At 45.3% G+C, this 26,415-nt stretch overlaps 1 protein-coding gene across 2 annotated transcripts in view; it reads left to right on the forward strand.

Annotated features, from left to right (window-relative positions):
* Window positions 1-26,415, forward strand: part of SLC24A3 (solute carrier family 24 member 3) — a 439,524-nt gene that overhangs the window by 373,021 nt on the left and 40,088 nt on the right. For both annotated transcript variants that reach the window (XM_080931187.1, XM_080931188.1), the window contains exons 7-8: window positions 9,892-9,966; window positions 19,629-19,654. In XM_080931187.1, the coding sequence (XP_080787313.1) occupies window positions 9,892-9,966; window positions 19,629-19,654 (101 nt within the window). The remainder of the gene's footprint in view (window positions 1-9,891; window positions 9,967-19,628; window positions 19,655-26,415) is intronic.

The raw sequence follows: 26,415 nt of genomic DNA on the forward strand, positions 1-26,415 counted from the left end.
GTACCTGGGGGTCTGGAAACCCCGACTTTGGCTTCCCTCATCTTAGGCTGCATTATCACACCCCCAGATCAAAAGCCCAGCACAGGACAGATGCAGTCAAACTCCCAGATTTTCACGTCCCTACCAGCCAGTGGTGCCCAGCGGCAGGGAAAAGCAAGACACACAGAGAACTGTAAGACCTGTGTTTGCAAATGTTTTCTCCTAATATATTCATATACAAGATCCCTTTCTTTCCACCACGTAGGGGCATCTCATAACTCTTCCTGTGGGTTCTCACACATTGCTGTGGGTCAAGTATAGGTGGATATTACCACTCCAGACGGGAAATTGACGTGATCCAGAGATAAAATTTGGGTACTCCTGGTCCCATAGCACTATAATGGTAAACAGCAGGGGAGAGCCTCGTGTCTTGCAGTCACATGCTTTGAAAACTGATAGAGAGGGAGAAGGACTCCGCCTTGGGATCTCACCCTCTTCCTCTTGGCCCAATGTAGTTATAGTAGCATCCACTCGCTCCTATGACTGGACTTTCTGCCTGCAGTTTGAGGGCAGTTACAGTCCCGTGGTAAGCTGGATGATGGCTCCGCCTCTGCAGCCTTTATTTGCAAACTGGGAAAGGTCACCAGAAGTCAGATAATACAGTGACTCTCTGTGTTATTGTTTTAAAAGCACTCAGCTCGTTCTGGGGACGGTTGTTGCTTTTGGCCTGTTGTTGTTTGTTGTTTTGGTTTTAGATTTGTGGTTTTATTGGGGGGGGGGTGTTTTGTAGATGCTTTTCTTATTGGTTGTATCAGTTCCCTCGACTTTCCACCCAATTCTTTAATACGGACCAAGCCTGGGTGTAACTGACACACCACTGTGTTTGGATTCTCCATTTAACTTGAGGGGATAATGTCCCCCAAGCACACATCATAAAATGTCCTTGGGTTCAATTAGCCTGGCCGCAGGGATCATTCATTCATGAGCACCGCCTGCTCTCCCACCCTGAGTCACGAAATTTACTTAAAATAGATTGGCTGCGATCCAGCTGGAGCCACATGAGCCCCAGACACAGCAACTGGTATTGTTTGGTATAAAAATCTCACCACACACCTCTGAGGAACACAGCGAAGATCAATAGATGCCTCCCACCAATCTCCAAAAGAGTTCAGGCTGACCACTGAGATCAACCACATTTATTCCTTAAACGCAGACTCCATCTTAAGTCAGATTACCACATAGCGTGGCAACAAGCCCATCCTCTTGCAAACACTGTGGTAAATATACACAAATCCCAGTTGTGGTGCTTTAGGTGATGAAATCAGAGAACCTTGGATTTTTCCAGACGTAAAATGGAAACTTCCACATCCATATCCAAGCTGCGTTCTGAAAAAGTAGCTGTCCTCCCCCACCCCTGTCTCGTTTGCTCTAAGCTATTACTTTTCAGAGCAAGTAGAGGTAAGAGGACATTCAGCCCCCCACGATTCCTTTATCCACCCTCTAATACCAGAGGACGCCTCCTCCTCTAATCTGATGGTGTGTTAGACAGTGAACGCCAATGGAAGAGTGAGTATCATTTGAAGGAAGGCCCTGTTTCTAGGAGCTTAAACTCCATCCTGCCTGTGGTCTAGCTGTCTGATTACTGATGTCACATGATACAGGTGAATGTTCCATTTTACTCCACTTCAAATGCATAGAAGCTCCATGCCATCTTGGAGACCAAGCCCTCGGATGACCTGTTAGAGATCAGGGCACCAAAATGATCTCTCAGATTTGAGAGTGCCCTATTATATTATGTAAATGAGAAGATATTATATTATGTAGATGAGAATGCATTTACCCTGTAAAATATATCTGGTGCTAACTTGAAGGGTGTCCGTTTTTAAATAAGTTCTGGTCTGGGTTTTTTTTTCTGTTCTCTTTTAAGTGAAGGGAGCTTATGAAAGAGCAGTAATTTTCTTACTTGGTTCTGGTACTTAAAATAGATGAAGTAAGAAACCCCTCTCATTTGTAATGGCATTCTTCACACACACACACACACACACACACACACACAGAGAGAGAGAGAGAGAGAGAGAGAGAGAGAGAGAGAGAGAGAGAGAGAGAATCGACACACAGAGTCGTTCTCCAACTTGAAGATCCTAGTTAGCTTTTTTTTTTTTGCCTAGTGTCTAGACCCTACTGCTCCGGTTAGAGGGGAGGGAGAGGGAGGAGGATGAAGGGCTGTGGTTTCCTCTCTAGCTCCTTAGTCTCTGTGTTTTTCATTTCCATCTGAGATTGACTTAGAAACCCCCTGTCCTCTATCAGACACTGGAAGCTCATATACATTGCCTGACCATGCTGGTAAGGTGCAGATTCTATGGGGTGACTGCTAACAACAGCCCCAAAACAATGGATTTTTTTTCCCTTAGTGAATTTTGACTTCTACCCGAGTTCCTACCAGTATAGTGAGAATGGACCAAGAGCCACATGTTTTCTAGCCCCCACCCCCTTTTTAGTGGAGAGACAATCAAATCCCCAAACACTGATGCTAAGGAGACCAACCTCGAGGCGTCCCATCTCCAAAAGGTAGAAGAGGCAGTCATAAACTTTGAAAAGAGTTCCATCCTTGTTTCTACTGACCACCCAGGCCTAGCCTTTCAGCTCATTATGAAGACAGCAAATGAGAGACCCTCAGCAGCACCGGTGACATAGTCAGCCGTGGGGGTCTGGGTACCTTGATGATGGATTACAGTTACTGCAGATACCTCCAGCCTCCTTCCGCATCCAGCCTGACTCTGGAGCAGTTGACTTGCCCACTGTTTTTTCTTGTGTAAACTGGAGCTCAAAATGAGTTTTCTTAGGGGGAAAAATGTGAATTTACTTTATGTTCTTATTGTGAAAACTAACAAATAAAGCCAAAATCCGTAGGATGGACAGCAAAATCCTTGGTAGGGGAGGTGGTTCCTGCACATGTGTGACAGCCTGAGTGTGCGTCTCCCACACCCGGTGATAAAAAGCACAGCTAGGCCACGCATGCGTGTAGCAGCAGCTGTCTGAAGCAGAGTCAGGAGGATGGCAGGAGACCGTTGGCAGAGAAAACTGCTATCTCAAAAAGTCAGGTGGCTAGCGACAGAGGAACACACACACACACACACACACACACACACACACACACACACACACACACATGAACATGCACACGCACACTCACACATGCACACATAGAAAGACAAAAAATAGAAGCTCCTGTTTTAAAAAATCATGGCATAGCAAACCTCTAGAAAGTTCGAGACCATTTAGATTCCATTAGTTTTCCGTATAAACACTAGCAGCGAACTTGAACAGTGCAAGGCTTCAGTGGAGGAAACGGCCACACCAGGCCCTCTTCTGACTAGACTTCAGCTCCTGTATCTTCACCGGTCTCAGGGGCTCCAGACTGTGACTGTGTCTGCTGAGGCAGGAATTGACTGTAGAAATCGTGTCCACTCAGAAGCTTGGGATGAAACCCATATTTATGGTCTCCTTAATCTTTTTTTCCCATTAAGTTTGTGTGAAATAATATTTCTCTGAGACAGCGGCAACTTCATGTTGTGCAATTCTTGTGGTGTTTTGCCTGCTTTGATTTTTTTTTTAAGGAAAGCACTCACAAAATAAGAGGATTTAACTTTTAAAAAAATATGTCTGACATGTCATATTAATCATCAAGAAAAACCAATCAAAATAGTATATTGAATTATGTGCACATATACTTTATATTTCGAAAGATACTCTGCTTATACAATGTTTGTGTATGTGAGTTACAACATATAATCATATACATAACTTAATTGTAAACAATTACTTTTAACTTCTTTGACGAATTCAGAATCTCAAAAGAGAGAGCATTGTGTTTTCCTGTTTGGGAAGTGTGACTCTTCTCTCATTTATACCACTGAGATGAAGTGGAGTTAGAAGGGAATAGGAACTGCATATTCAGTCAAGGATGTGAGAAACGAGCTCCAGAAATAGCAAGGAGATATCAAGATGAAATTCCATCTGGGAGGGATCCCTAGAACTATGGGGGTGGGGCGGAGCCTCCGGGAGGGAATCCTACAGCTATGGGGGTGGGGCAGAGCCTCTGGGAGGGATCCCTAGAGCTATGGGGGTGGGGCGGAGCCTCTGGAAGGGATCCCTAGAACTATGGGGGTGGGGCGGAGCCTCCGGGAGGGAATCCTACAGCTATGGGGGTGGGGCGGAGCCTCTGGGAGGGATCCCTAGAACTATGGGGGTGGGGCGGAGCCTCTGGGAGGGATCCCTAGAGCTATGGGGGTGGGGCGGAGCCTCTGGCTGGGTTTCTGGGGAGCTCATCAGCTGGACGTCCTTTTGCAATCTCCACCATCCACACCACTAATGAACGAGGCCAAGGGCAGAATTACTCATTGTTGGTTTTCTCCCAGGGCCCTGTTCTGGACTCCTCACCAGGATGACTTATCTTGCCTCATTTTCATCCTTGTGTGACAGCAGCTTGTCACTCCACTCTGGCCTGGGTGCCGCCTGCAGACAGACGCACAAGATCGTCTCTCTTGGCTCAGGGGAACCAACAGGTCCACCTCAGGGTGTGAGTCAGATGGACCCGGCCTCCACCTTCCACTGAGAAGCACAGGGAACTGTGTGGGCGCTGTGAGGCTCGTGTAGCCATGTTTCTGGGAAATGAAACAATGACCAAGCGAGGGCAGAGAGCTTTCTTTTTGAGACGTGGACAAATGGACCAGTAGCCTCAGTATGCATCTAACTAACTGTCTCCCCACAGCACATCCCTGCCCACACCTGCAGTCCTTGCGCTTCCATCTCCACCTGCATCCCCTTGAAGTTCAATTTCTAAATTGAACTGTGGCCGATGCTGTTTTGTCTCTTAGGCTCCAGCTTCCGTCTCTTTTAGCCAGGTTTATAAGACTCTTGTCCTAACAACGTAACGCAATGGAGGAAGGCAATCTCTTCCCCACAGGAGGCAATTCAGTGGCAAAGGCTTGCCTCCTGCGAGGCACTGGACTGCACTGTGTGCATGCACAGGAACTGACAACCTAAACTTCCTTGGCTTAGATCCTAATTCTCCCCCACTTCTACTGGCACAACCTTAGTGAAGTCTCTCGATCTCTGGAAGCTCCAGTAGCTGGTAAAAGAGAGCAAGCCAAGAGTCAGCCCCTGACACCAGTAACGACGCTCGGCTGTGCTCGGTGACAGGAGCCTAGCACAACTGTCCTCTGAGAGGCTCCATCCAGCAGCTGATGGAAGCAGACGCAGAGACCCTCACCAAACATTAGCTAGAGCTCAGAGAATCTCGTAGAAGGGTGGGGGAAGGGTTGAGGGAGCCAGAGGGGTCAGTACACTACAAGAAGACCTACAGAGCCAACTAACCTGTGGCCATGGGGATTCACAGAGACTGAACTACCAAAAAGGGCATGTATGGACTGGACCGAGGCCCCTATACATATGTAACAGATCCACAGTTTGGCCTTCATGTGGGTCCCCCAACAACTGGAATTGTGGCGGGGCAGATGTTGTCTCTGACTCCATTTCCTCTAGCTCGGCTACCTTGTCTGGCTTCAGTAGGAGAGGCTATGCTTAGTCCTGATGAGGCTTAATGTGCCAAGGCGTGTTGGAACCAGTCCCCCATAATGGGAGGGTGAGAATGGGAGAAGGGAGGGCCCTGCAGACCGGATGTAGCGTGAATAAATAATCAAACAGTTAAATAAATAAATAGGGGACGAAGTGGACAAGCCCTAACATACTAGGTTGGTGTGCAGATTGCATAAAATCGCCATTTCCATCCCTTGGTTGCAGATAAATGTGCTTAATGTCAGTGATTGTCGGCATGAGAAGGCAGAAAGGACTGGAGTCCCTGAAGAGCCTTCGCAGTGGAGAGTTTGGACATGTATCCTCTCCCGGTTCCCGCTTGAGGAGAGATTATTCCCTGGTTTGATTCCTTCTTAATATGCTCCAAGTTCACTCACCCTGCAGCAGAGCGATTGGTTTTATAACATGTTACATCTTAATCTGGGCTTGAGGTTTGTCCACAGTCCAGATGCTAAAGACAGTTCGTGATGAGAGAGAATGTATTAGAGTCTGCTCGAATTTGACATCTGGACCCGGTGTATGGTTCATTTCCTGCATGAGTACATCTCAGTGGGTAATTTATATTACACTTTCCTGTTTTTATTAAGGTCGTATATGCAGAGTGTTTAAGCAGGGAACCAGTTATTGACGACTCTGTATGGAAAATAGGCATCTTCCAGCCTCATCAGAACCAATTTCCCACTGATGCGGCTGCTCTTGATATTGGCTGTGAAATCTCTGAATACCACGCTGAGGTGCCAGCTACTGGGTTTTCAGCTGCAAGTGCTCAGTATTGACTTTACAGCATGAGGGAAAAGCCGTTGGCCCCAGCGGTCCGGGTGTTATCCTCAAAGACTTGAATCATAACTTTGGTTATACAGCCATCTGCTTGATTTATTACAACTGTACAACCACTCTTTACAACTTATAATATAGATTAATAATGATTGATAACCTTTCGGGGATAGTTCTGTTTTCCTAGTAGTTTAAATGTCTTTTTATTTGTTTCTGTTTGGCTTTGTTTTTTTCCTGACAGTGTCTTACCATGTAGCCCAGACTGGCTTTGAACTCACAGTCCTCCAGCCTTAGCTTCCCAAGTGCAGGGATTACATGTGTGTGCCACCACACTTAGCTACAGTTGCCTTGATTTTGGTCTTGGTCTCTTGCTTAGTTTCCTACCTTCTGTTCTTAGAACTCTCAAACCTCCTTCGTGTGTGTGTGTGTGTGTGTGTGTGTGTGTGTGTGTGTGTGTGTTCCAAATCATCAGATATGCTGTCTTCTTTTCCTCTTGGCACATTTCTTCTGGGGTCTTTTGATTCGCCCCAGTCTGGCTAGGCACCTTCTAAACTTGCATCAAATTTTTTTTTATTTTACATTTTATCTTCCTACTATAATTTTCCTTTGCCATCATTCTAGAAATATCCTCCACTTATTATTACAGAGTCCAGTTGCTAAGTTCATGACATTTGTAATGGGTTCTCTATGTAACTCTTAATTTGAAGAAGTGTGCCCTCCAGTAATGTATGGTTAGTAACGAAGCATCGGATGAATTTTAAGAGAACTAAACTTTACACTTATCCCTCTCACTTTTAACTAATAAGATGGTTGTGCAAACCAACTTTCAGGTAAAATAATCTCTCTGTCTCTCTCTGTTTCTGTCTCTCTCTGTCTCTCTGTCTCTCTTTCTCTAATTTGAAGACATTAATCATTTCCTTCTGGTTTCCAGTATCTTTGTTGAAAACTCAGGTGTTGGGGCTAGAGAGATGGCTCAGTGGTTAAGGGCACTGACTGCTCTTGCAGAGGTCCTGAGTTTAATTCCCAGCAATCACATGGTGGCTCACGACCATCTGTAATGAGGATGCCCCTTTCTGGTGTGTCTCATGACAGAGACAGTGTACTCACATATATTAGACAAATAAATATTTTTAAAAAAAGAAAAAGAAAAGGAAAAACCAGGTGTCAATCTAATTTTTATCCTTTATCTATCTTCCTATCTCCCTATCTTTCTGTCTTCCTCTTCCTTTCCAGCCCGCCCTCCTCTCTCTTCCCCTCCTTTCCTTCCCTTTCACCCCTCCCCTTCTTCCTCCCTCTCTCCCTCCCTCCATCTCCCCCCTTCTTCCTCCCTCTGTCCCTCCCTCCATCTACCCCCTTCTTCCCCCTTCTGTCCCTCCCTCCATTTCCTCCTTCCTCTATCTCTGTCTCAATTCTTGGGTCTGTTCTGGCTGCTTTGAAATTTCATTGTCATGCATTTGTAGAGTTAATCTAAACAAATATTTATAGTTTTCTTTTGTTGCTGTCCATGGTATTACATACTTGAGGGTCTTTGACTCTGAAAATGTTCTTAACTTCTGGAAGTTCCTGACCTGCTCCTGCTTGGGCGCTGCTACTCTTACTTGTTGTTAAAGATAAGAAATCCAGTGTCAGGGCTGTTCAAATGAGGACGTCTGGGAATGGTGTTCTTAAATAATCTTATTTTGAGATCCACTTGTGGTCTGACTTCTGAACTTTCTAAGCTGGATGCATGACCAATTTTTCCCCATGATTTTCCAGATTCCAAAGTAGTATTGCTCCGCCCATCTCTATTCTTCTCTTATCTGTGCGTTTATGTCCCATTTTAAAGATATCTGTAGCATCATATGGTCACAGTAAAATGAGAAAGAGCAAAGGCTTGTAGCAGGAGTTCAGTCTACCGTCTCAAAGCCCAAACGGCTCGGTAAGAGAGGTCCAAAACTGATATTTGTCTCAAGCTGTAAATTCGTTTGCCCATCTATAATAAACTGAATAAATATCCAAGACCTTCTGCAACCCGCTGACAAATGAACAGTTTAGTTCAGTTTATTCTGTTCTGCCCATGGTGAGTGATGAGCGGAGCTTCGAAGAGGCCACAGTCTCGGGGAGAATGATAAAAGGGTAAAGAAAACTCTGGACTTGTTCTGCAGCGATTGCCACAGAGTGAGTCTCTTCTGGACAGCCCTGACATCATTAACTTAAATCAGCCAGTGCCAAACCCAATGAGGAAAATTAGCTGTGGAGAATAGCTCCAAGTCAGTAGACTAAGTGGAAGAGTGTGCTAATGGGAAGAGGCTGCCCTAGGTTTCGAATTACTTGAATGTAAAAAGACTTCTCTCTCCTTACTTTGCCTGGTCTTTATCGCTGACCCAAGCAGTCAGGGTCAGCAGAGGTATTGGAGAACACCTCACTTTGGGGATCCATTTTTCAGATGTGCTGCTGTAGCACGTGCCTGTCGATGGCCTACCTGGGACTCTCCAAACTGTGGTGTCTGTTGTTACTACACCAAAAGTAAAAGCAGCCAAACAGAAGGCATGTAGCCGTGAGTTAAAGTGACACTCTTCCCAAGAAGGGGATAATCCAATCACCTGCTGACATGGTTCTGTGGGCTGCTCCATATTTCTCTGTACAGGTCTACCAAGGTAGAGTTAGGTTCCCCCTAAAAAGAGACTTTGGGGATTTACAGGGGGAAGTGGCTTGCCCACAGCTGCCTGGGATGCTCAGTCCTGACTTTCCAGCTGTCCTTACTTCAACAAGGCTCCTCCTCCTTCTGAACCCCTGGCTTAGCAATGTGCTGCTGTCCTAGTCTCAGCGATGCCAACATTTCTTTAAGGTGGCATAGACCAAATAATGTAACATAATCTTTCCAAATTGCTAGGTAGGTAAACCCATTCATTTTTAAATGCTGATTAACTTTGGTCAGTTACTAACAGGTCTAGCCACATGTTAGAAATGAAGCAAGAGAACCTGGAGGGTCTACGGGGGCCCGACTGCCTTCCAGAGGTTAGCAGATGCCCAGTCCGGGTGCTCGTTCTGAGTTGACTAAAGTATAAGTCCTTTCACAAAAGATATAAGACCCCTATAGTGAGCACCTTGGCCCCGGGGGCCCTACCTTGACCTTAGTCACACAGTTCTGGAGCCACCCATCAGCCTGAGATACCAGCTTTCCTTCTCTTCTTCTCAGAGGTCAGACCTAAATCACAGCGGCCCAAGTCCTCGGAGCCCTCCCATATTTTGTAGCTTTTCGTTTCCTGTCAGGCCACCTGCTGTGTCTGCTTTGAGAATATCCAATCTAATACATCTAAAGCCTTTCTGTAGATCCCAGCCGACAGGCAGGTTTGATCAGGGCCAAGCAGCGGACGTACATGGGACTCTGTCTCTGGTTTATTGCTGGCCAGGGAATGCAGATGACCCAGATGACATGAAAGGGGCAACGCAGCCTTTCTCTTCTGTCAGGGCCTCCATGCAGGGCGAGTGCTGGCAAGCATCATACCATCTTGTTTCAGCAGCCTGACCACCTGTTTCCTGTTTGTTCCCCTTCTCCCTCAGGTCGTGGCTCTTTCCTCCTGGTGCCTGCTGAGGGACTCCATCTACTATACTCTGTCTGTGGTTGCTCTCATTGTGGTAAGTGCTTTTACCATCTTCCTTCATTCTTGCCTGGATACCACACAGGACAGTGTAAGGCTTGTCAGAGTAGTGTTTCTCCCAAGGACACGGCTAACAGACACAACTTAAAAGAGGAAAGATTTGTTTCAGCTCAAAGTTTCAGATGGTTTCAGGCCAGCATGTTGAGGAAGAAGGGATAACCGTGGTGGCGAGGGGGGGGGGGTGTGTCAACAACATGATGGATTCGGACACAGAGAATGAGGCTGGAGCAGTCAGCCAGGCTGTTACCCTCCAAGGCCTGACCCTGATGCCACATTTCCAGCGGTTCCTCAACCATCTAGAGAACAAATAATCAATAATCAAAGTGTGTGGGATGGCTCAGGTTCAAGCCATAATGTACTCAGTTCGTCCAGACAGAGCATTAGGACCAATAGGATTAGAACAGAAGACCATGCTTACCAAACCGAGTTGGTATCATCCAACCCCTCAAGCACCTAGATGGAACATCGCAGAGGATAGTGAATTCGCTCCCCTGCTTCAGCAGAGTCTGTCTTCCTGGGGCTCTCAGCTCCTGGGCCTTCGATCTCAAAGAGGGAAGTGACCCATTGACTCCTTGCTTCTCATGTCTGTAGACTTGCTCCACAACTATGCTATTGGCTTTTAGATGGCAGATGGCAGCCAATACTTCATAATCAATGATATGCATATCTGCTTCACATGTATATGTTCTGAGTGTCTAGAAGACCATGACTCTTTTGTCTTACTAGAAGCATTGGCCTTAGAGAAATCTCTCTCTCTCTCTCTCTCTCTCTCTCTCTCTCTCTCTCTCTCTCTCTCTCTCCCTCCCTCCCTCCCCAACCCCTGGGTTTTCATTTTATCTATGTATCAAAACTAGATGACCTGCTTCTCAAAGCACTTTCCTGTAGGTTGCTTGGGATTAGAAACTATGTCACACGGTTTGTCCTTGAAACTAAGTTACTTACGTTCTCAAGTGAGTTTACTTATGTTATCTGAGCTATAGAGCTAAAACGGGAATTTCTGGCAGAAGCCAGACCCACATCAGGAACAGTGTGTTCATCGTTAGAGTCATAGCAATAGAAGTTCAGGACACACATGAGCTCTGCTTATTCTCAGCTGTTCTCTGTGGGAAAGGACTAGTCACATCAAACCAAAAAGACTCTTAATGTCAACCCGAACTTCTCAAACACACTTTCCAGTCAGCTTTGTCCTGCAAGGGACCCATACACACTGCTCATGTGCACCCCACTTTCCTGTGTTTTTTGAGGGTATTTTCTTATGCCTTTTGAAAATTATATCATTTTTATGGAAGAGACATGTATGAATAGGGAATGCCAACCATAAACAAATGCAACTGTCCACTGTGCTGAAGTTCAGAGAGAGGACTCGGCTCACAAACACAAGGCAAAGACCTGGAAAGCTGAAGTCCCCCAAGGCACAGGCTCAGCCAGACCCACTCCTCAGATCGGTCTTGCTAGTGTTGGCTTTCAGCATAGGCACCTCCTGGACAGTGTGTGGAAGAACTTGTCTTCAGTCCAACGTATCCAGACCTGTCCAAGATAAAGCAGAAGTGATTGCTGCTAATGGGGTGTGAAGAAATGAAGAGGCATGGCTTCTCTGGGTCACAGATGACACGTCCTCCTGAACTTGGTGTTTGGGTCAAGCAGCCATCTGCCCCGAGGCTATGATACATAAATCACGAAGCTGAGACAGCCCTGTGTTTCCTTCAGCAAGCGACGAACTGCAGCACCAAATTACTCTTTGTCATCAGCTGGAGACTTGGGCTGTGTATTTACAGATGGGTTGTCAAAATGAGGTTTTATGTGACTTTGAGGGAAATTGCATTTGTCTATTGTTAAGAAGTAGAACAGATAAGACGCAAGTCTTCCGGGCGGAATATTGCTTTATTGCAAGTGATATTCCCCAATGGTGGTGAACCCCCGGGGTAATTGGCACTCTTATCTGAAATGCGGAAGCCACAGATTTCCATTCTTTGGGTTCTGGAGTGGAACCCAGGAAATGGCATTTCTACCTGCATCATCCTTCATCATAGACACAGTATCCTGAAATGTGTAACTTCTTACTGTGGACAGAAATGGTTTGGGACACTTCTCTCTGTATGGCCATGGTGATATTCAAAGTCAATTCTGAAATTCTGAAAAAATAAAAACAAGATCATGATAGTTTGTACACCCTTAGGTTGTCTACAGTTCTGACTTCTGTTAGTGAGCACTGATGATTCTCATCGTATCTATCTGTGTGTGTATGTATGTATATTTTGTGTGTTTATGTTTATATATATGTGTGTGTATGTGTACACAAAAGTCTGATGTTGGGATATCTTCCTCAGTCACTTTCCTCTTTTATTTTTTGAGACAGGTTCTCTCATTGAACAGGGTACTTCCTGTTTTGACTAGACTAGCTGGTCAGGGAGCCCAGGATTTACTTGGCTCTACCCACAAACATGTACCACCCCACTAGCTTTTACTTGGGTGCTGAGGATCCAAACCCAAGTCCTTATGCCTGAGCAGCCAGTACATTACCCCTGAGCTACCTCCCCAGCCCTGCTGTCTGGGGTCATTCTCTCGTGAGACTGGGGAAGAAATAAAATACATCCTCATTTCAGCAGGGCAGCACTTAGAAAAGTGGCCTCCCCAGGACCCTTACATCTACCTCACACGCCAGCCTTAGACCAAAATTCAGAAACGCCCTGCAATCTTGTTTCTTAGTCTTCTATTTTGTGAACTCAGCTATAGTAATAAAAAAAATTCTTCCCAATTTTTAAAGTAATATGAAGCTTCCTACAGGGATGTGCCATGGCCACTTAAAATACCTTTGTTAAAAAGCTCTTTCCATGGCCCACAAAATGATTACCAAGCTTCCCAAACAACTTAATTTAACTAGCTTTTTTGTAAGTTCTGAAGTGTTTGGCAAGAGTACCTGCTGACCCCCTGGGGTTGTAGAAGGAAAGCCCATTCACTCACAGGGCAGGTCTGGATTAAGTGAGACCAGATGTCATTTCTGTATATCTTCTCATCAAAAGCCCCTTAAGACTCACACAACTGAGCCCCAAGGACAAGCCAGGAGGCCTAGAGAGCCAAAGAGTAGCCAAGACAGATTCTCCAGAGATACTGCTTGGTGCTAAGGAACGGGGGATGATGAGTCCAGCCAGGAAAATGCTAGTAATTTCATGTATTGCTTAGAATCTAAGACAGCCGAGAAGCAGCAATTGAAGATGGGGTACAGACAGGGTAGAAAGCAGAAAATATGGGAGGCAGGCATGTGCATTCCACACACAATCCCCCGAAATAAAGATAGTTAATTACAGACCCAAAGTCATTTTGTTTTGGTGCTTAGGCTCCATCTAAATTCTCCTCTGTGCTGTTTTATGATTAGTCTGTTAAATGAAGAAAGACAATAATGATGTATTTCTGTCTAAACCAATCATTCTTTCAAAAACATGCAGTATGTTCTTCCCATTGCCCTCCCCTTAGAGACAGAGAATCCCTTTGGCCTCACACCTTCTATATTGAAATGTCAGGCCATTGAAAAGCTTAGACAGTGCCTGAACACAAGATGGATGCCACCATTAAGTCCTGAGAATATTGTGTGCTCTTTGCAGTGTTCCATGTGTGTCTGCTCACACACACCACAGCTGTCCACAGGTCGGCACAGCCGCTGCTGCTTCTTCTCCACACCCTGACACCCAGGAGCACTCTGTCCATGGGCATAGCTGGCCTCGAGGTCCTGCCCTTTTCCCAAATTTCCAGCCAGCCCGTCAAGTTTCTCACATTAGAATGTTGCTGTGATTTACATAATCATGAAATTTACATAAATGCAAATTATCCATCACATCATCAGGCTAACAGCTGCCCAAAAGGAAATACTTTATTTTTACCCTTCATCTCAGTTGTAGACAGAGATTGGGAACAGGAAAAGGAGCCTTCGTGGGGTATGGGAAAGGCTGTGGAATAGCTCCCCCATAACTTGGGCTGGTACAGAAATCCAATTCAGAGTGCTGGCTGTCTGTCGAGGATAGAACAAGAAAGCCCTTGATCCCCGTTGGCACACTCTCTGTGCGGGCACAACAAAAAAGCAAGTTCAAGTTCACAGTTCCATGTTTATCCCCGGGGAGCTCTCCGCAGAGCCCCTCGGTGAAGAGATCCCGTGGAGGTGAGAAAACCGCTGAGCTGCCACATATTTGCCAGAGATGACCGGCAATTGTATTAGTCACCTCATAGTTGCCATGACAACATATTTTAGGCCATCATAAATAGAAAGGTTGTTAGCTCATGGACCCAGAAGCCTGACTTTAAATTCAAATAGCCCTGTTGCTTTGGGCCCATTATGACGAGTGTGTATGGTGGAACAAAGTGCCCACCTCGGGAGCCAGAAGGACAAGAAAGAGAGAAGGAACAGAGAGATATCCCACTGTCACCTTCAAGAAGAAACCCCACTGGCCTAAAGACCTCTTTGGCTCCACTCCATAAAGATTTCACTGGCCTCCTAATAGTGCTAACCTAAGCACCAAGCTTTTACCACATCACCCTTGGAAGATCCTTCCTAGAGTCTTCTGTCCTTTATCATTGTCTCCTGGAAGCCATGTGCACCCATGGTAGTCATATGACCATCTATGTAGATCCAGTAAACACTTGAAATGCTGCTAGTAAGAGTAGAGGGCTGCATTTTGGCTTTGCTATGTTGCATTATCCATCCGTAGATGTTAGTAACTACCACATTGGACAGCGCAGTTCTAGTAAACCAACTGTCCTTTGGAAAGAATGGACATTGTACAGGCATCAGAGCCTCTCAGGCTTACAGAGCAGGTATCTAAGATGGTTTGGCTACGCCACTCCAGTGTAGCTCCAGCTAGGCAATACATCTAGATAGAATCTAGACTTTGCTTCTAGTAAAATCTGCCTCTGTGATTCTGAACTATTTCTTATTCTGAGAGCATGTTAGAAATAGAAAATGTAACCCCCTAGAACTCCAACCCCCCGCCCCAGAACTCATGAAGGTAACTTTTAGCTTCATTTCTGTTGCTGTGATTAAAAAATAAAACTGACAACAAAGCAATATAGGGACAAATGAGTTTGTGTGGCTAACACTTCCAGTCTGTCATTAGGAAGAAGTAAAAGGAGGAACTTGAAATGACAAGTTGCATCATATCCACAGTCAAGTGCAGAGAGAAATGAACGCATATATAATTCCTTGCTTGCTTGTGCTCAGCTCAATTCCTCTACCCCTATACAGTTCAAAACTCTTTGCCTAGGGGATGATACCGCCCACACTGGGCTTGGTCCTCTGACACCAGTTAACATAAGACATTCCCCACAGACATGCCCATCAGCCTACCCAATGTAGACAATTCTTCATCAAGACTCTGTCCAAGTGATTCTAAGTTGTGTTGGGTTGACAATTTAAGCTGTCCAACATAGCAGTTAACTTTACGTCCTCTGGAAATGATTTTGTCCTATTCCTCCTGTGGTAGAAAAGCAATCTTGATGGCCATGGTGACCCTTGCCCTTGGCCTTCCAGATGGCCTTCTTTGTAGCCAGTGATCTCTCTTAATCCCATTCTTCACTGGTAACTAACTGATCTCTCTAGCTCCATCTTCACTGCCATTTAATTTCAGCTCTCCTTCCGGCCAAGAGGGAATAAAAGATGATAGCTAGAAGCCTCCTAGAGAAATGACTATGACAGAACTTTAAAGTCTGGAAATAAATTGACTCTGGTCACACAAAGCTGAACTGGTTTTGCAGTCCCTGCTGGGGATGTGTGGGAGAACTGTGTGACTCTGAGAATGCAGGGAGGCTGAAGAGGGGTCATCTTTGCATTTGCTTATTTAACAGGGAGGGACAAATTCAGCTGACCTGTGGAAGCCAGCTTGCTAATAAGGAGCCAATCAGCTTTTATAAGGAAAATGACTTGAAATTTGTAGTTTGTGGTTGCATTTGTTTTTGTGCTGTCCAGCTACCAGTCCTTTATGTTAACAACCCTTGTCTCCTACATTCTATATATTCCGTCCCCCACTCGTTTTCTTCCTGGTAGCAAGTTCTTAACAGTTTATAGGAGACAATCAGTCCTTCTCAACCTCTTAATTTCTTGTCCTCTCTCGTGGAACCCCTAATGCCAATCATCCTACAACGTCCCATTATTAAAGCATAAACCGCAGCAGGGCACATCACAGCAGATTTTCAGTATGTCCCACTGGATTCCTCCCCTTAGCTAAGCCACTGCACCGCGTGATCCTAGACTTGAAGGAGTGGGTGTTCTGAATGTGGAGCCCCTGAGGAGGTCCCCATGCCGTAGAATGAGAAAGGTCTGTGGAAATGGCTAGCTTCATTTTGTGATTAGGAAAGGAAGATTTTTCAAGCTTCGGCCTCTTGAAAGAAAATGATACTCTTGATTTCCCATCACGGTCGCTGCTTAAAATTCTAGCAGGGCTGGCGTTCATGACATCGATTATGAAGTCGCAGAGATGCAGCCGTCCCCTCTTTGTGGTATAGCTTCATAGAATTCAAACACTAGGACTGTTGTGGTAAAACAGAGGCAATGTGGATGTGCTCTCTTCTGGTTACAGCTCAGCTACTCCTGACTCACCCTTTGCCATGTTTCTCCATCTGAGAAAGAGCCATTCCGTGGGTCGTTCCCGAGATGCTTTGGCATCCAAGGATCCACCTGCCTGAAGTCAGCTCGACTAGCTTGGAAGAATTGTAGAGCAGACACCAGGATTGACAATCCTGTTTCCATGATACTCTACCATTTCCCAGACGCCTAGGGAGAAGCGCTTTCTGTCAGGTTCGTTTGTTTGCTCACATTTAGCCCAGCTGCAGAGCATGTGGAAACCTAAAAGCAAAGCCAAGTACAGCTTAGGATGAGCCACAGGACCCTAGGATAGTGCTGGCTCAGCAAACCTGAGACCCAGCTCTCAGCAACAGTGGCTCTCAGGACTGTGAGCTATCTCAGTGCCTGGCCTCAAACGTATGCAGCAGAGAGTACCCAAAGCTTGCTTTCTCTTGGGAAAACGTTGGGTTACTTCCAAAGGCAACAAAAGGACATCACTTGGCTGCAACTCATGAGAAGATGCAGTGTTTCTGACTTATCCCCCTGCAGTGAACTTCGAGCAGTAACCACCAGACTTGCCACATGTGGCTGCTGGCCAGCTGTAGCCATTTCAGAGGGCTGTCTGCCTTGAGGTACTTCAGCTCCTTCCCGCAGCTTTACCAGAGCCCTGAAAAATCAGGCTTGAACCACTTCGTTTTAACTTTGCTGCCTAAACCTGGTGGAGGGCAGGGAGCGCCACCTAGTGGTGAGGAAATGGAACTAAGGAAAGTTTTTTTTTCCAGGTTTCCTCTATAGTTTGGTTAGCCAGGGGGCGGGAAGAGGGTGTTCCCTCTTCCAGTCAGAGCAAAAAAAAAAAAAAACAGAGAGAGAGAGAGAGAGAGAGAGAGATCTGCATTACTTCTCTTAAGAGGATGAAATTAAATAATATCTTTAAGGAATACCAAAACCTATCCTGTGGGAGAAGCCTGTTTCCATATCAGTTTCCTTACAGCCTCAATTACAGCCTGTTTCCATATCAGTTTCCTTACAGCGCTCTCTAAGTGCCAGTTGGGGACCAAATGTTCAAGAACACGAATCCCTGGGAAGTTTTAATCCAAGCCACAGTGAGGATCTTTGTAGGAGCCTATTGTTATTTTTTTCCTTAAATAATCAATAGTTAAAGGTGTACCAGCCCACAGCTGTTCCTAGAAAGCACACAAAGGGTGCCTGTGCCTCTGTACCGAGGCTAGTTGACTCCCAGTTTTTTGTAGGATCTGCACCCCCATGTGTATACAGTCTCATGCAGACTATGGGCTTCCTAAAAGCTACATCTATATATGGCATTGCCTGCCTCCTCTGATGGATGACAATTAAATTGACCTGGTCAATTAAACTCTCCTAGCATCTCATATTCTCTTGAGCAACTATGAAGTAATTGTTCCATTCCCATGGATAAGACTAATATTAAATTAAGTAGTTAATAAAAAATGTTTTTTATCTTAAATAATTGGTTCCGTTCCATTCCTTCACGGTAACAATTTGTTAATGCTAGCAATTATGTAAAACAACCATGAACCATTGGGGAGGGGCTGGACTCCACACCATTCAGCCTGAGGGTGGGGGCTGGACTCCACACCATCCAGCCTGAGGGCGGGGGGGGGGGGGGGGGCTGGACTCCACACCATCCAGCCTGGATCCCAGGAATGTTTCCTTGACACCTCTAGAGCTCTTCCCATTCTAGCTCAGCATTTTCATCCAAATGTCAACTTGTTGAACTTGCTGGCAGAAACACAGTAACAAAAACATGAATCGACATTGTTTTTTCTTTTAAACACCTTGTTAAAACCAGTTACAAGTATCCACGGATCCTGTCTCCCAGCCCTTTAAAGTTTCAGGAAGAGCTCCTAGTGGGTCTTTGAGATCACTTTTGCCTCCCAGCCCAACTGGAGATTATTAGAATTGCTGATTCTAAGGCAATGCCCACATCGTTAACTACTTTTTCCATCCCCGTATGACGATCTGGCACTGTTTGCCTAGTTACCCTGTAACCTCTGCCTTAGAGTCACCAGGCCCTCTGCCTCCATCGGGATGCTCTTCAAGGATCATCATGCTCAGAGGAGGTGTGTAACTGTTCCCTTGGCTTCCCACCTCCACAACAGGCACACCCTTGGATGTTGGGAGTCACGTGAGCAGAAAAGCGTGTCAAGAGAAGAAAGCCAAAATAAGAGCCAAGCCTGAGTCCTTGAATCAGTTCCACAATGGGTTGAACAACTCCAAAATTATTTCTGCTTTACAAAATTTGGTTTCCCTATATATAAATTGACTTTACCAGTTTTCTTGTACTTTGTCTTGTTATCTTTTGTTTTCCCAAGTGAGAATTGACCTGGGATGTTTTTGGGCAGGAGGTTAACTGTTAAAATTTGTTACAGGTGCTCTATTGATCCCAACAGATAAGATAAAAATCTTGTTTTTTCCCACTTTGTTCCCTTCACTGCTTTTGACCTTCCCTAGCCTTCTTCCTTAACAGAAGGCACAGGGCACGGGCAGCCAAGGGTGCCATTCACTCTGAGATATCTTTCTCATCCACATCTGCCATTGCATTCAGTTGACTCAGAGTCATTTTCTATGTGAGATGCTGGGGGGGTGCTGGGGGATCCCCATACTTTGGGTTGTGATCCAACAAAATGAGTCAGTTAAAAGGACAATGTTGAGCTCATGGAAGGTCAAGTGCTTATGTCGAATCTATGACAAGTGCAGAAATGTCACTAGTGGCCGATAAAGGATCAGCAGACGAAAGTATCTGCCAAGTTACTACCTCCCCTTCCAGACCTAAATCCCAAGATGTGTCTTGTTTTATAAGGCAGAGACTTCCCTCCCAGTCCCTCTATCTGGGGACAGAAATGGAAGGGCAGCTTGGATCACCCAGTGCTTTTCCCCACAACAGTCTGTGCAGCTATCAATAGCCAAAGACTATATAGAGTTTGCCTCGAGGTGCCTAACATCCCAGCCTTGAATGTCACCGTGCCAGCAGTGAGTACTGATGTCACTCCATGTTAAAATGTATGTGCACGTGTGTGCTCGAACCTCTAATCACCTTTCTTATTTTTTTTTCACAGTTCATTTACGATGAAAAGGTTTCTTGGTAAGTACCTCTTCCCCCACCCCTCTTCCAATTGTCCCCTTTTCTGGTGCAGAGCTAGATGCATTGCAGGCTGGAGCTGAGGTGTAGAAAAGGAACAGAGACCACAAATGGTTCAGCAGGTACAGGCACTCTCTGCCACGGCCAACAGCCTGGGTTTATTCTCTGGAACCCATACAATCAGAGAAGAAAACTCACTCCCACAGGTTGTCCTCTGACCTCCACACCTGTACTGAATGCCCGTGTGAAGCAAATGAATAAACGCACACAGATAAGTAAATCTAATGTAGAAAAGGAGAAAAGGTCATGACACTTGGAAACAACCAGGATTCCTTAGAATGCCCCCTCCTCTCAACAAAGACATTAAATTACCTTTTCCCAGCATTTCCCATGGATGGGTCTATAGGATTCATATCTCCATATCTAGATGTCTGTTGAAGAGGTTGGACATTGTAGATTTGTCTTTCTGATGTCTCTTGCTAGACCGTGGTTGAAGTTCTCACTGATCTTTTTATATCTGTGTCAGTCAACTATTCATTGGTACAACAGAGTAGCATTAGTTAGACAACTTATAAAGAGAAAAGGTTCATTTTTACTCCCAGCTTGAAAAGTTTCAGTCCTTGCTCTGCTGGCTCATCATTGCAGGAAGAAATGTTTTGGCAAAACCAAACAATTCAACCCCATGACCAGAAGGCAATAGAAAGAAGGGTCTCACTGTCTTCTTCAAGGTCACACTGTCTTTTTCAAGGTCACACACCTACTGACGCCCACTGGGCCCCTGCCTCTTTAGGTTTACACCAATGCTCACTAACACCAAGCTGGGAGCCAAGCCCAATGTGCTGGCCTTTGAGGGAATATTCTGGATCTGAGCTGGTACAAACCAAGTTCAGTATGCCAAGCCTCGGTGACATCTTAGGAGTCAGGATCCAAGCACACACACACTTGGTTATCTGTCAAAGTACTGCTGAGATCCTAAAAGAAATCCGTGCCTCCAAGAGTCCATGGTAATTTAGGTAGAGGGTGCTTGTTCAATCAAACACGTGGAGGGGTATTTGCATTTTGACCAACTGTCCAAACCCAAGTTCTTGAAATGAGTTCTGAGCAAGGCCAATGTGTTTGAAATGGAAATAGAAATTTGGTGTCCTGTGCATTCTTGCTACGGCTTTCTTTTTCAAAGGTTTGATCCACATAAGTAGAAGAAAATGAAAAACCTCTTAGAAATAGGAGTGAGTCTGTAGCTAGAAACTTCCACTGCACTACTTTGAGTTAGGAATAAGCTATAGAAAGAAGAAAGAATTCCTGTGGCTTCACGTTCAGAAAACATTCTCAGCTTTTATTCTAACCCTCTATCTGAGAGCAGCTCTCTGGCTTCCAAAACTTGGGGAGAACAAGGGCCCACCTCAGTGATAAGGAATGTCATAGAGGAGCTATGCAAGTGTGTAGAGATAAGTTGTTGACTTCCTGTAAGACCTATCTCTATTTTCTTTAAAAATCAGCTTGTGAAGTGTTGGGAAACCCAATTATTAAAAATTCAGATTATGATAAAGCATATATAGCCTATTTTTAAAATGAGCCTTACTCTTTATACTGATTCATAAAAAATAATGTTTTTAAAGTAATTGTGATCAAAAGGCTGAAAGGGGTCAGCATGACTAGGAACACCCCATGTCTTCTAAGGATGCTGCTCCCAAGTGTGGCACATCAGGGTCACTGCTGACCTCAGCCACTGTCCTCCCCTGCTGGGAAGGGTCATCTCAGGGTGAGGACTTTCCATCTTGGGGGAGCACTCACTTGAGTTAGCTCATAGAACTGCACTACTGTAGGAGAACCACGGCAGGGAGAAGTGAATGCAGACAGCCTGGTGAACCAGTTTTGGTTGGTACAGAACCCTTTAAGATACCTAGCATGAATGAGAGCCAGAAAGGGGAGTGGTTTCTTCTTCATTCCAAAGGAATCTTAGTCACTGTTCTGTAGTTGTGATGAGACACTATGACCAGGGCAGCTCTTATAAGAGAAAGCATTTCACTGGAACTGGCTCACAGTTTCAGAGACTCAACCCATTACTGTCATGGCAGGAAGCATGGTGGCATGCAGGCAGACATGGTAGCTGAGAGTTCTACGTCTGAATCCGAAGGCAGAAAGAAGAGAAAAGAGAACCATTGCTTGAGCTTCAGAAACTCTAAAGCCCAATCCAAGTGACATACTTCCTCCAACAAGGCCACACCTCCTAATCCCTCAAAAGTAGTACCCCTCCCTAATACTCAAGCATTCAAGCATATGGGCCATACCTATTCAAACAACCATATAAGTGTCTCCCTGTCCCTTCTCTGTCTCTCTCTGTCTCTGTCTCTCTGTGTCTCTGTCTCTCTCTCTCTCTCTCTCTCTCTCTCTCTCTCTTTCTCTCTCTCTCTCTCTCTCTCTCTCTCGTGATGTTAGCTCAACCAATGCTAGGATAGAGCCCAGAATTTTTTACAAGAGATTCTAGATTCTGCAAAGAAACAGGCCCTAAGAATCTACATTCTGAGCACCAACGGTCATGTACATGGAATCGGTAGTGTGGACAGAGACAGGAGGGCCACAGATGTATGTCACAAGTAGTGTGCAACTTGGTGCTTGTTCTGGGGGATGTTAGAATAAAAATTCTCTCAGTGTTTGCTTCCAAAAACCTGAGCTAAGGGATCCCAGAGCACCAAGTCCCCTCATTCTCAGAGGGCCAGCCTGTTGTGTAATCACTGTTATTGCATGCATGAGCTGACAGAGAGAATTTCTCTGATGAGTGGGACTGGGAAATTAAACTCTGCACTACTGGCCCTTTGCCGCTTGGGGAATTCCAGGGATTTCAATTCCTCATTTTAGGAGATACAAAATACATTGAACTTGAATATGCTTTTCACTGTTTGCTTCTCGCGTTTTCCTTTCTACCTTTAAAACCAAACTCTTCAGCGTACGCGGTGAAGCTGCGGCAGGGGTTGGCGACACCTTACAAGCTGAATTTCACTGTTGCGGGATAGTCCAGCATCCCCTAGAGATGTTAAGGCAGGCGATTAGCCCACTTTGTATCTCCAGAAGGAGAGTGATTGCAACTGTGTTGAGGTTGAAACAGGAGTGCTCCTAAGAAAATGAATATTGCCACATACAAGTGCAGTGGTCTCTCTGGATTTGTGTAGAATTGGTTTCAGGACTGCAGATGTTTCCAGAATCTATGGTTGTTCAAGTCTGTATGTAAACTGTCATGGTATTTACACACCTTCTTCTGTATGCTTTAAGACACCCCCAGATCATTAATAACCAAAGCAATGTAAATGCTGTTTAAATAGCAAGGTTAAGGTGTTCTCATGTATTGCATAGTGTTACACTGGGTCAACAGTTCTCAACATGTGGGTCTCAACCCCTTTGGGGAGGGGGGTCAATTGATCCTTTCACAGGGGTTGCCTAAGATCATCCTGCCTATCAGATATTTACATCATGACTCATAATAGTAGCAAGCAAAATTGCAGTTATGAAATCATGACAAAAATAATTTTATGGTTGGGAGTCACGAAATCATAAGGGAATATATTAAAGGGTCACAGCATTAGGAAGGTTGAGAATCTCTGCACTAGATTGTTCATGTAATTGTCTTAGTTTAATTTCCCACTCATGATAACATAACCTGACAAAAGCAACTTTGGTGATAAATGGGTTTATTTTAGCACAGTTTTAGTACAGTCTATCAAATAAGTCACAGCAGCAGAATCCTCAGATAATTGGTGACATTACATCTACAATCAAAAGCAGAGAACAGTGAATGAATTATGCATTCTACTGTTAAGTTCAGTTTCTCCATTTTATACAGTCCAGTACCTACTACCTAGGGAATGATGCTACCCACAGTGGGCATCTCTTACCATTAATCTAGATAATCTTCCTCTTAGCATGCCCACCTAGACATCCTTCTCAGGTGATTCTAGATTGTGTCAAGTTGATGCTAAAAATAGTCATGATGGGTTTTTTTTTTCCCTAAGGCATCTGTGTATGTTCAGTATAGAATTTTTAAAAAATATTTTTCAACCTGTAGTTGGTTGAGTTACAGAAGTAGAACCTGCAGATCAACAGGGCTAACTACCAAAAAACAAGCTGTTGCCACCATACCTGAGTGAGATTCCTTGACCATTCTTAAAGCTTGTACTGCCGTGTGTTTATGTTCAAGCAAGAAGTGAACACCAGAAATCAGTTGAGATACTTTTAGGAGACGAGAGTTTTTACAAACCAACCATCATCTATCTCAGGTGTACTGGGGGGGGGGGGTTTCTCCTGCCCTTTCCCAAGCATCTTAAAATGGCTACTATGAGTTTAACCATCATGTCTGCATAGACGCAAGAGGAATGAATAAAAGGCTTCGATGCCTTTCTAAGACCCTTTCATCTTACACATCTCTAGTAACATGATGGCTGGGACGGGGGTAACAATCACAACTTCAGACCAATCGTTATTGATCCTGGGAACTGGAGGTTCCTTTTCCTAAGATCAGTTGTTGCCTTGGTACAGTAGAGTTCTTTTTCTGGGCAAGCAACAGTGACATCTCTCTGTTGGGTAGTATTCCAAAGACACTTAGAACTGAAAACATGAGAGACACATCTATTAGGTCGTTGCGCAGGACAAGACCTGTGGATCCATGACAGTAGGTTGGCTAAGGCCATAGTGTCAGAAGAAAGCAGAGGGACGTGTGTCAGGATTCCAAAGGCTGCAGAAGAAACTAAAATATCCAGAGTGGCGGTCTGGTTTCTTCTTCAGGTTGTGACTGTGGAAGACAGAAGGAATGTCTGAGACTGGGAGACATTCAGAAAATAGCAGCTGCCCCAGCTGGGGTCTCTCACCAGCTGGATCCAGCACATACCTGCAGAGAGTGCTGACCAGCAGGTTCTCGCTGGCTAGTGGACAGGCAGTGGACATGTTGTCAGAGGTCATTTTGAGATACTCACAGCACTAAGAAAGCATGTGTAGTGGGAACCATGAGGACCCCTGATGATCAGCTTGGCAAAGGAGCCAAGGGAATGAGGAGAGCACGGAGACCTCAGCAGCCCGACATGTTCAGTGTGGGAAAGGCTTTGGCAAGCCCATACATGAAGCCAGCAGTGTAGACAGGAATGGGGTCTTCCACACTTGGGTGATCCTGAAAAATGGCCCGGGAAGCTTGCAAGACGCTTAGGAAGTAGTGGATTTAAGCTGGGTAACACGATCCATAACTGTTTCTGCGAGGATAAATCCATGCTAGCAAAGTTATTCCTTTTAATTGATTTGTTTATTATATATGAGTACACTGTGGCTGTCTTCAGACACACCAGAAGAGGGCATCAGATCCCATTACAGATGGTTGTGAGCCACTTTGTGGCTGCTGGGAATTGAACTCGGGACCTCTGAAACAGCAGTCAGTGCTCTTAACCACTGAGCCATCTCTCCAGCCCACAGAGTTATTCTTAAGGAGGAAAGAGAGCATTCTGTGTGGGTACAGGGATTCCGTGAGCGGTTCTGTGTGGATACAGGGACTCCGTGAGCGGTTCTGTGTGGATACAGGGACTCCGTGAGCGGTTCTGTGTGGGTACAGGGATTCCGTGAGCGGTTCTGTGTGGATACAGGGATTCCGTGAGCGGTTCTGTGTGGATACAGGGATTCCGTGAGCGGTTCTGTGTGGATACAGGGTTTCCGTGAGCGGTTCTGTGTGGGTACAGGGTTTCCGTGAGCGGTTCTGTGTGGGTACAGGGATTCCGTGAGCGGTTCTGTGTGGGTACAGGGATTCCGTGAGCGGTTCTGTGTGGGTACAGGGATTCCGTGAGCAGTTCTGTGTGGGTACAGGGATTCCGTGAGCGGTTCTGTGTGGGTACAGGGATTCCGTGAGCAGCTCCTTTCCAGTTGGTCTGTATTGTGGTGTCAAACCATGGGCTCATTATTCTTGCTGATACACGCACATCGTGTACTTTAGCCCCGTTCACCCGAGATAACCTTTGCTTCCTCCTGCCTCCAGCTGTTACGCTCGCTTTTACTTCCATGTTTTATTTTTCATCTACATCCCACATATGAGGGAAAAGACAAGCTATTTATCTTTCTTAATATAGCTGATTTTGCTCCGTATGCCCTCTAATCTCATCTGTTTTCCTGCAAACAGTGCAGTTCATGTTTATGGCTGACTAATGTATGACTATGGCATATATGTGTGTGTGTGTGTGTGTGTGTGTGTGTGTGTGTGTGTGTGTGGTGGGCAGCCAGCTGGTTTCTATAATGTATCCCAATAAACAGATGACTCCACTGTATCCAACTGCATTCTGGCCCCTTCCTAAGGCACACCCATCTGAATCCCCCCATGTTTTTCCATTTATTGAACAGAACAGCACAAGACCTCGGTGTATTCTTTATAGAAATACATCATTTCTCTGGGATCAAAAGGCTAAAGGAACTGGAACTTCCTCTCCAGATCTCCCCAGCTCCCTTCTCTCCAAACCAAACATGCTCCCTAGTTTAAGCCTGCAGCTAAACAGGGGTCTAAACCACAAGTCCCCTGAGCTTTAGTCAGAAGTTACTACATAAAAGAAACTGAAGCAATTCGGGTCCTAAGAGGAACAGGACAGTCCCCCTCTCTCCGTTGTTTTCCTTCCTTTCCTCTCTTGTCCTTCCTGTGCTTGGGTTTGGATTTTCTATGTTTTTGTTTCCGGATGCAGGATCTCATACTCCGAGCTGACCTTGAATTCACGAATTCACGATGCAGTGCACTCTGGAGGGTTCCGGGCACC

The sequence above is a fragment of the Micromys minutus genome (genome assembly GCF_963924665.1).
Source record: "Micromys minutus genome assembly, chromosome: 17".
NCBI lineage: Eukaryota > Metazoa > Chordata > Mammalia > Rodentia > Muridae > Micromys > Micromys minutus.